Below are 11,566 nucleotides of genomic sequence, written 5' to 3'. Positions count from 1 at the left end.
ATTCATATTTTTGAATAAAATTTTATAGAAAAGTTAATAATATTATAAGATTTGCTTAATTACACTTTTGGCCCCCTAAGTATCCAAAAGTTGTGATTTTGGCCCCCTAAAAAAAATAACTCTTTTCTGGCCCCTTAAGTTCACTTTTGGTTGCAATTTTGGCCCCCCAAGCCAATTTTGACCCAGTCCACAGACACGTGGGCGCCACGTGTGTAAATTTTTTTATTTTATTTTATTTTTATTTTATTTTATTTTTATTTTTTTAATTTATAAAAAATTTAAAAAATATTTTTGTAATTAAAAAGATGTTTTTATTACAAAAATAAAAATGTTTTTTTTAATTACAAAAAAATTTGAAAAAAATTGGAAAAAAATTCTTAAAATATTAAAAAATTATGGAAAATTGAAAAATTAATAAAAAAATTAAAAAAAAATATTATAAAATTCTGGAAAATTGAAAAATTAATAAAAAAATGATTAAAAAAATAAAATAATCTAAAAAATTCTGGAAAATCGAAATTTTCCGAAAAAAATTAAAATTCTGGAAAAATGAAATTTTCGAAATTTTAATTAAAATTTTTGAAATTTTAATTAAAATTCTGGAAAAATTCTAATTAAAATTTTAATTAAAAATAAAAATTGTGAAAAATATTTAAAAAAAATTCGAAATTTTCGAAAAAATTAAAAAGATTAATCATTTTTAAAAAAATGAAGTATTTCTCGAAATTTCAAAATTTTCATTAGTATATATGTCGAGCTTAGGTTTTTTGAGTGTATTTTTCGAAATTTCTAAATTTTCATTAGTATTTTTTCCGGGAAAATTTTCATTAGTATTTTTTCCGGGAAATTTTCATTATGTGTTTTCCGGTTTAGAAAAAATTATGTGTATTCCGGTTTGTAAATACACAAAAAATTACGTGTATTCCGGTTTATAAATACACAAAAATTCCTGGAAAAAATATTAATGAAAATTTTGAAATTTTTTAAATATTTTCCGTATTTTCCAGAATTTTTAATTTTTCAATTTTCCAGAATTCCGTTTTTTTAAGAATTCCGTTTTCAAATTTTCCAGATATTTTCGAAATTTTTAAATTTTTTTAATTTTTTTCAATTTTTAAATTTTTTTAATACTAATGAATGTTCAATTTTTCAATTTTTTTAATCATTTTTTATTTTTATTAATTTTTCCTGAATTTTTAAATTTTTTACGTATTTTTTCAATTATTTTACATTTTTATTAATTTTTCAATTTTCCAGAATTTTTTAATATTTTTTTTCAATTGATTTATTAATTTTTCAATTTTCCAGAATTTTAAAAAAAATTCAATTTTTTTATTAATTTTTCATTTTTCCAGAATTTTTATTTATTTTTTAATTACAAAATAAAAAAATATTGAAAAATACAAAAATGCGTCCACGTCAGCGTTGGCGGGGTCAAAATTGGCTTGGGGGCCAAAATTGCAACCAAAAGTGAACTTAAGGGGCCAGAAAAGAGTTATTTTTTTAGGGGGCCAAAATCACAACTTTTGGATACTTAGGGGGCCAAAAGTGTAATTAAGCCTATAAGAATCTCTTACAAAAAAAATTATATTTTTTTAACAAAACAAAAATTTAATATGAATTTTTATATTTTTGACGGTTAAAAATTCATATTTAATTTATGTTTTGTTAGAAAATTCTAATTTTTTTTGACAATATTGTACACATTTCTGCATAATTTCATTAAAAAAATACAGAAGTTAACTTAAAAATAGAGACTATAAGTAATGCATAATTTCATTAAAAAAATACAGAAGTTAACTTAAAAATAGAGACTATAAGTAATGATTGAAAATTTTATAGGGACTAAAAGTTGAAGGAAAATTTTAAAAGAACTAAAATAAAAAATTGATATATTTATAGAGACCAAAAACAACAAAATAATAAATTAATTTTAATATTTAATTTATAAAATAAATAAAATAATAGGAAAAAAGAGAATCCTCAAACACTGACCAAACGTATATATACCTTGTGTTTCCTAATACTCTCCAAACCCTGAAAGTGAAAACTCACTCGACGCTGCTCCGCCGTGAACCGTAAGACGCCTGCGTTATAAGTCAACTACTGACCACCGTGAACTCGACAATTGGTATCTCCCACTCCGTGGCAAGAAGTTGAAGTACGATTTGATCATTGTTTAAAACCTTTTTATGCTACTATGCATGACTCTATTAATTTGATACTAATTAACTTCAATTTCTTAGCAGAGTGACATGAGGAAGAAGGTGGATGAGCGAATCAGAACTCTCATTGAGAATGGTGTTAAAACAAGGCACAGGTCCATGTTTGTCATCATTGGTGACAAGTACTATGACCAGGTATAACTAATGTTTGCATTCAAATTTTAAAAGAAACGGATGGTAGGGAGCATTTTTTTTTTTTTTTTAAGCGAAAAAGTATAGGTTTAGGTTGGTTGGGTTCTAGAAGCTTGCCAGGGTCATGTTAGACCTCAATGCTCAAAGATAGTTGAATCTACGCCCTTGTGTTGTATCAGTTAACTCCTTAACGACGTACCATCCTTTAGATATCCAATGGAGAATGGAATAAAATTGAATAAAAGAAAAAGTTGATTAAAACCTATCTACTAATTTGGTGGGGAAAGAAGTATTATATATATGCAATTTTATGTCATCATACATTCGATTAATAGAATCGATTATGATTTGATTGCATTCCATATTTTTCCATAAATTTTAGTGTATGACATTTTGGAAACTCCGTTTAAGGTTAGCACAATTTGAGTACTAAGTGAAGTTTCTACTATGTGCAGATTGTAAATCTTCATTACATGCTTAGCCAGGCACAGATCAAATCCAGTCCTACTGTTTTATGGTGTTACAAGGACAAGCGGTATGTAATTGATGAATCTGTCTTCTGTTGTGATATATTGATGTATTGATTTGTTTGAAGGATGAGGGTTAACATGAACTTGTTTAATATGATTTTGAATGCAGTCATATGAAAGAACATGAGAAGCAGATAGAAAAATTGAGGAAGAGGGGTTTATTGGATTCCGATAGAGCTGATCCATTTGTGATGTTTATGAAAAGTAAGCAAATAACTCGTTGTTTGTATAAGGATTCAGACAAAATTCTGGGTAGTACTTTTGGAATGTGTATACTCCAGGTATCTTACACTTCTTACTAGCTTAATCACTTTTTCTAGTTTAGGTTGTATTTCTCTTTCCTTTTTTTTCCAAGATGAACCAATTTCATCACTGTTTTTTCTTTCAGGATTTTGAGGCGTTAACGCCTAATCTCCTAGCACGAACAATAGAGACGGTTGAGGGAGGAGGTCTGGTTGTTTTGCTTATTCGTACTCTATCATCGCTTACATGTTTGTACACAATGGTGATGGTAAGGAAACAAATTCAATGACATTCATATATTTCATGACATCTTATGAATGCGGTGAAGTAGCATATAAGGCCAATGTCTACCATGCCACTTTTTTGTTAAAAGTCTCGTTCAGTTTAATTTTCAATTTGTCCATTGATTGCAGGATGTCCATGAAAGATTTCGAACTGAATCACACACGGAGGCCACTGGGCGCTTTAATGAACGCTTCTTATTATCACTCGCTTCTTGCAAGGCATGTGTGTTCATGGACGACGAGCTGAATATTTTACCTATTTCATCTCACATAAGGTCCATCACTCCGGTTTCTGTCAATGAGGTACTGGCCTACCGTTTTAACATCATTAATTATCTTTTCCTTTCCTTTTGTCTTTTCCAGTTTTGTTTTGGGATGGAGGTTGCAAATGATTTTGGGCTTTAATGCTTCTTGCCTTTTCCTCTCCATTCTTTTCTTGGGAGCTTAGCAAAATGCTCGCGTGTTTAAACTCTGGGGGAGTTTTATGTATTTATTTGTCTTTGAATTTATGCTATAGGACTCTGAAGGACTGTCAAAAACAGAACAGGACCTGAAGAACCTTAAAGAACAACTTGATGAAACTTTACATGTTGGACCATTGATCAGGAAGTGTTGCACAATGGATCAGGTAGGATTTCTTACCTCTCTGATATTCATTGAGGTTGACCAAATTGATTTTTTTGTGTGGTGAATGTGAGTTTTATATGGTTCTTATAATTAGGGAAAAGCTGTTGTCACATTTATGGACGCAATTTTGAACACGAAACTGCGAAGTGCTGTTGTTGCCTTGTTGGCTGCTCGTGGCCGAGGGAAATCAGCTGCTCTTGGTTTATCTATTGCTGGAGCCGTTGCTGTTGGGTAATATGCCTTTTAGACATACAAATTTGTTCATTTTTTATAGATGCACAACATTTTAGAATCTCAACGAAAAATCGTCTCTGTAGGTATTCAAATATTTTTGTAACTGCACCAAGCCCTGAGAATTTGAAAACCTTGTTTGAATTTGTATGCAAAGGTTTATCTGCACTTGACTACAAGGTACAGGCTCTCTCCCTCATTGACATATATAACCATTATTGTTTAAATAGGATACAGTTAGAGTTTGTTTGTTTTCAACTTTGCTTTGTGAAATATCACTTTAAATTGGGAACTACAATGCTGAGCATGTTTAATCAATTTAAGTAAGTTTTGAAGACTCAGAAACAGGTCCGTTATACTATAAATTTGTTGGCACAGTATATTGATTAACACACTGTATGCAACCGAGAAATCATAGTTCGTATCAAGTGCTGTGCAGCTAGCTTACTCAATATTTTCATTGGTAGGACACTATTGTAAGAATATCCTTTGTGATAGTTAGTGTTATATCTATTTACTCTGAAATCTGCAAGATACCGATTTCCTTGTGAATTTCACCTAAATATTATGATAGTTCAACTAATTTTTTTTATTTCCTAATTACGCCTCTATCCAGCCTCCTTTGTCTTTTGTTATGTTTCTGTGTAGAACGATAAATGAAATTCATATAAGAATGCTATGATTTTCAATGTATAGGAATTTGATGTGGTGAAAAGTGTGAATCCCGCGTTCCATAAAGCTACTGAAAGAATCAATATTTATAAGCACCACAGACAGACAATTCAGGTAACTTCATCAGTTATGGTTTTGCATTAATATATACGATGTAAAAAATGTCTTAATGTTAAGGAAACTTACTGTTGCTCTGATATTGCAAGTAATAAAATTCTGAACTTGTTATTCATCTTAATTTTTTCAGTATATACTGCCACACGAACATGAAAAGCTCTCGCAAGTTGAATTGTTGGTCGTTGATGAAGCTGCTGCTATTCCACTGCCTGTAGTGAAGTCTTTGCTTGGCCCATATTTAGTCTTCCTGTCTTCTACTGTTAATGGGTATGGCCATTGTTTGTTTTGGTGAAACATTACATATATCTCCCCATTTAAAAGAGTCAACTTCTACATTACTGGTTGACAGTAAGAACTTTGTTTTTTTTTACACTGGACAGTTATGAAGGTACTGGACGCTCTTTATCATTAAAACTTTTGCATCAATTGGAAGGTCAAAACAATGATTCTGCCAAGACATCAGAGGGCACTGATTCTGGTACTTATTTGTTTCTGTATTTTAAAAGTCGTTAAAAATAAAAACGCGCATGTCATGTACTGTTCAGAAAGGAAATATACTCTAGATGCATCCATAGTTCATTAAATGGTTTTGATACATACATTTTTTAAGGCCCCTGTGTGTTATTGCTAATTTTTTTCATCTTTCAGGATTTAAGAAAATTGAACTGAGTGAATCCATCAGATATGCTTCTGGCGATCCCATTGAAAACTGGCTTAACACATTACTTTGCTTAGATGTTTCAAATGCCATCCCTAATCTTAGCAGGTTATTTCTAGCTTATTTCATATTTACTTGAAACAAGAGACCATTTCTTTATCTCAATTTATAGCTATTTTGTCATGAAATCAGGTTACCTCCATGTAGTGAGTGTGATTTATACTATGTCAATCGGGATACCCTCTTTTCTTATCACAAAGATAGTGAATTATTTTTGCAGGTGAATCTAGATTTATCTGATGATATTGGGTTGTTTTGATTGATATTTTCTCTTTTTTAAACGGGGAAACTAAAATATTAGTATTCTTGCAGCAAATGATGTCCTTATATGTTGCATCACATTACAAGAATTCTCCAAATGATCTACAGCTGATGTCAGATGCTCCAGCACACCACTTATTTGTACTACTTGGTATACTTGGTTTTCTTTCAAGTCACATTATTTTTTAGTTCCTCTTTTCAAATTATAACATTATTTGAATTAGACACATAACAGTATTTGTATGACAGGACCTGTTGATGAATCAAAGAATCAACTTCCTGATATTTTGTGCGTCATCCAGGTTTGCATCTGATAATACTTTTTTCTGCTACAATTTTGTTTATGGTCCGTCTTATTGGCTTCCATTGAAGCGCTTATTAGAGTAAAAAATTATTGTACTCCATAGGGCTTTACTACTCCATTTTGACAGAATTTGATGGTTTGTTCAGTTTTAAGATTTAAATTTTTTCTTTCTATAAGGATTCAAAAAATTATGCCTTGTTTTGACTTTATTTCCTATTTTCAAAGTTTGTACTGGAAAGAGCATGTTGGAATATAAAATAATATATTATAATATCTTGATATTATGAGAATATATTAATTATTGTTAAGTTGCTTGTTTGAAGCCTTAGGTTTATTTTATGTTTCAAGTTGGTCTCTAACTTTTAAAAGTTTCAAGTTGATCCCTTAGGTTAATTATGGTTATACTACATATGATCATGCTTGTCCCACTTTCTGCTTACCATGGTTGCTTTTCGTTACGATAATCAGCAATATCTCGTAATCCATATCTTTTACATACAGGTTTGTCTTGAGGGGCAGATATCTTGTCATTCGGCAATCCAGAGTTTGAGCAGTGGTCGTCAACCATTTGGCGATCAAATTCCATGGAAATTCTGTGAGCAATTCCAAGACACAAATTTTCCTTCACTTTCAGGTGCTCGCATTGTACGCATTGCTACACACCCAAGTGCCATGAGGGTAATTTCTATTTTTTGCCTCTATGGTTTTGCTTAACCAGATTCTTCCGAAGTTGTAACAACCCTCTAATCTTTCTTTAATTTCAGCTTGGTTATGGCTCACAAGCAGTTGAGCTTTTAATACGGTGAGTAGATTGCTCCCTTCTTCTTTGATTGGAGTGATATTCATTTTCACATCTGTTTTACACAAGAGGTTCCATGAGCATAGAGTGTTCGAAAGTTTTAAAATTGATACTGCTATGGTTCGGGGCTAGCATTGGTTCAAGGTGTGTGATACCAGAACAAAATAGTTGAGAGGAATTTTGTATCGACTTGAATAAAAGAGAGAGCTGAAACAACTTAACAAAGATACCTGAACTCTTCACTTTCAGATTGATCAAATCAAACCATATGCAAACTATTCCCTATTTTCCCTATTTAATGGCCCCTAATTCCCTCTATCAACCTAAAGATTTTCCTTATCTAAAACCCTTAAATCTATCTTAACGGACTAATAGGAATTCCCTATCCCTTCCTTTTATTAAATTTAAATATAAACTCAAACTCCCAACTAACATAGGTTTCACTTATCTTGCCTGACATGCACCCTACTTATACGCGGTTGTTGCCTACCAGTGTGTGCAGTGAAAATACCTTAGGTATTTGTGTGCATGGTAGCAGCTGACTCATTTTTATGGAGTGTGTGTTAATGCACATCTAACCTTCTAGACCGCAAAATGCTGGGGCCCCATTCACGGGGCTCCCATAAGACCGAGCTAGGCCTGTCTATGAACTTTGCTATAAAACACGTTGTAACTTGGTGCTTATTTTGTTTTTTGAAATATGTCAAAATGTTAAGCAGCACGTCATCAATTATTCTCTGCTTGTAACCAACAGTTGTATGCTGAGTTGGCAGCTCTATATAACGATCAATAGAGCTCTTGTAACTGCGTGTCTTCAAAATTTTTATTTTTCTCAAATTCTCTCAATTTGCTCTGATCCTAATACATGCTGTCTACAGTTACTATGAAGGACAACTTACTCCTATCTCTGAGATGGATATTGAACCTGAAATACAGGCTCCACCAAGAGTTACAGAAGCTGCAGAGAAGGTATGTTAGTTCTAAATTCCCATTTTTTGATAGGTTTTGTTGAAATATGGTGTCAGTGATTGGTGTTTGATACAATATTGCTATTCTTCTCTCCCTTATTTCCTCTATGTAAATATTCTTTATTTTCATGTATATAATTATGATGTATTTAGATTGATATATAACATATTTAATCCCTATAATCAAGACATTCCCTTTGTACAAATTATCGTTATAAATACAAAACACCGGGAGATAAATTCTAAAGCAATTCAGCACCAATTCCTTTATCCTATAGAAAGACAGATTTAATCCCTATTAGACTGATATATGACAGGTTTAATCCCTATAATCAAGAAAGACAAACATTGCTTTTAGGTAGGTCCTTGCCTATGTAAGTTGCAGTTAGCAGCAACAACAAATAACCAGCACCAAGCATTTTATCTATAGGTGGTTGGCTACATGGATCATACAATGTTCCAGTGTCCTATCCTATTATGTATTTAGTTCAAATGTGAACACTTCTTGATAATGGCATTCTTTTAGCTTTTTGATTGTGTTTGATGATTGGCTTTAAAATACTGGGAATAATGCAAAACGGCAAGCTATACTTGATTTGTTATTGTCTGTGCTTTTAAATTCGAAGTATATAAGTTTATGTTTATCTTTTCAATATATGCTTTTATCTCTTTTTATGATAATACTATATGAATTCAGGCTTCACTACTTGAAGAAAACGTAAAACCAAGGACAGATCTTCCTCATCTGCTTGTAAATTTGCGTGAAAGACGCCCAGAGAAGCTTCATTACATTGGTGTCTCATTTGGGCTAACGCTGGACTTATTTTCCTTTTGGAGGAAGCTTAAATTTTCTCCTTTCTACATTGGCCAGATTCCAGTTAAGTTTTCTATTTTTTTTTTTTTTTTTACCAAAAATGGACAATGATACAGATTTGTTATCTAATAATCAATTACCATATTCTTTTCTCAACTTGACAGAATACTGTGACTGGTGAGCATTCATGTATGGTCTTGAAACCTCTTGACAATGATGAAATTGAAGTTGATGGATCAAATCACGGGGACTTTTTCAGACCATTTTACCAAGGTTTGAACATCTTCCTATGCTGTATGATCTATGCCCTTATTCACGATTCATTTGTTAATTGTTGTTGATTTAAAATGTTCACTATTTGTAGATTTTAGGCAAAGATTTACTAGACTTCTATCTTCCACGTTTCGTGGCATGGATTACAAGCTTGCTATGAGGTTAGTACTAAAAGTTTAATGGTTACCATAACATAACCACCTTCGTGTTTGTCCGTTTTACTTCATTTGCCCATTTTTTCCGTTTCTTTTGAGAAATTAAACGGAAGTTAAATTCGTTTTTTATCCTTCCATAAAATTCCAAAGATGTTCATTAATCTTATTTATTGACTATAATTTTAAATTTAAAAGTGAATATTTTAAAACTTTCTTCATCTATGTAGGATTTGTACTTTACACATTGATTTTTGAAATGCTCATTATAGTGATAATTTATCCAGGATCATGGATCCAAAAATCAAGTTCACAGAGCAGGAGCAGACAAAGTCCACTTCTGATAAATTTTTGGGGTCAGTCGGGGAATATGATATGAAGCGACTAAAGGCTTATGTTGATGGTCCTTACGAGTTTCGTGTGGTGAGTAATCTCAAATGCTGGATACTGATAACTTTTTCTTAATGGTTTCTTGATGATGACCAATTTGATACTTCTTTGGTAATTGGAAATTGTTATTCTGTATTCTTTCCTATGCCCTAACAGTTATAACTCCCTTGGTAAAATGACAATTTAAATCAACATCCACTTAGATATTTCGTCACGTGCATGAGCATCAATGTGAGAATTGTGATGGACCAAATGAGAAAATGAGACGAAGTTGTGCTTAAAGTTAAATGACCTATAAAACAATCCAGGATGGTGGCCTAATGTAGTATTAAACATTATGCCACCATATATATACATACTGCTGAAGCTGTAATGTAACTGCTCAAGCTCTGGCTACTGATGTATCATAATGCTGAACACATGTTTATGCGATTTGGAGTGCTTTTGAGTATGATGCTAACCTTTATATTTTTTTTGGACAGATTTTAGATTTAGTTCCCATCCTTACTCATTTGTATTTTCAAGAAAAGCTTCCGGTTGAATTGTCAGCTTTACAAGCTTCTGTGTTACTTTGCATTGGTCTGCAAAATCAGGACATTTCGTACATTGAGGTTTGTTTACCAACTTACCAATTTTCTTAGTTGAAATATTACAATCATATGACTTGGTAGCCCTAATGCCTGGCAACCATAGAAGGTCAACCAGATTTTGAATCTCTAAAAGTTTCTAAATTATCCTCATTATCATTTGATGTTTGCTATGGTACATTGGTCAATTTACCACCATACGAGTCGCTAAAATTCGTTGCTCGATTTTGTTTTTGATGGATGAGTAGAACCTGTTGTGTTTCGTCGTGATTTAAAAAAAGAAAATCCTATTTGTTGTCTTTGTTGGTTCTTTTTTGTAAAGCTTCTGCAGTCACATTCTAATAAGTGCCATTTAATTCAATAGGGACAAATGGAGCTGAAAGAGGAACAAATATTGCAGCAACTCAAAAAAATTATGAAGAAGTTCTACAAACATCTAGATGGTCTTGAATCCAAGAAGATCGAATCAACATTCCCACGATTAAAAGATGTAAGTTTGTTTAATAATTAATTGTTTAACTTGTGTCACTATGATTCATAGCAAGTTTGGGAACTGAACTCCTCATGCATGAGTTGCAGTGTGTATATAGGGACATAGCTTCTATTAATTTGTGGATTCCCTTTTTACCCTCAACTAATCTTGTATCTCCCTTTATTTTTCATTTTTCTTGTTTGTGGACTCCCTAGACTGTCATGGAACCTCTTAGTGTATCTTTGGATGAAGACCTCAATAATGCAGCTAAACAAGTTGAGGTATATACTTTATCTCTTTTTCCATTAAATATTCCAACTTCAATCCCTGCCCTTGTCACTTGCTTGTTTCCACATTCAGTTTTTAGTAGCTCTTATTTTCTGAAATGATTATTACTTGATATAGGATGATATGAAGTTAAAAGAGGAAGCAGACTTAGCTCCTGACTTTGAGTCTGTTTTACAAAATAATGGTGGAAAAATGCCATCTGATGGTGTTATTGCTGTGAAAGCCATTAGGAGTGGAGTGAAACTTCAAAAGGAAAAAAGAAGTCACAAGAATGGTACAAAGCGTGAGAAAGACAACCACAGCCATAAGTTAAGCAAAAGAAGAAGATCTTGATTAAGAAGAACTATAAAATCGGTATAAAAAGAAATTACACTTCACTAAGTTGATGACATTTTTTGTATCATAAAATTGGTCGTGCTTGCCTCAGGGACGGATCCAGACTTTAAGTATATGTGGAGCTAAAATTTCATAAAAACAAT

General features: G+C 32.1%; 1 protein-coding gene across 1 annotated transcript; it reads left to right on the top strand.

The window, feature by feature from the left end:
* Positions 1–2,031: 2,031 nt before the first annotated feature.
* On the top strand, positions 2,032–11,562 carry LOC146944866 (RNA cytidine acetyltransferase 1-like). The gene is made up of 27 exons (XM_085743208.1): positions 2,032–2,161; positions 2,250–2,360; positions 2,813–2,892; positions 2,997–3,168; positions 3,276–3,398; positions 3,544–3,717; positions 3,932–4,042; positions 4,136–4,272; positions 4,359–4,452; positions 4,969–5,058; positions 5,192–5,328; positions 5,442–5,539; positions 5,710–5,827; positions 5,912–5,999; positions 6,092–6,191; positions 6,290–6,342; positions 6,846–7,022; positions 7,109–7,146; positions 8,022–8,112; positions 8,809–8,988; positions 9,090–9,198; positions 9,290–9,359; positions 9,638–9,773; positions 10,223–10,351; positions 10,692–10,817; positions 11,015–11,080; positions 11,205–11,562. The coding sequence occupies exons 2-27, from the start codon at positions 2,256–2,258 to the stop codon at positions 11,418–11,420; spliced, it is 3,018 nt and encodes a 1,005-aa protein (XP_085599334.1). The 5' UTR covers positions 2,032–2,161; positions 2,250–2,255; the 3' UTR covers positions 11,421–11,562.
* The last annotated feature ends 4 nt before the right edge of the window (positions 11,563–11,566 follow it).

This window comes from Medicago sativa, chromosome 2, assembly GCF_051527215.1.
Source record: "Medicago sativa cultivar Bolivia chromosome 2, Bolivia_mono, whole genome shotgun sequence".
Lineage (NCBI taxonomy): Eukaryota > Viridiplantae > Streptophyta > Magnoliopsida > Fabales > Fabaceae > Medicago > Medicago sativa.
This window is presented reverse-complemented; position numbering and strand designations above follow the sequence as displayed.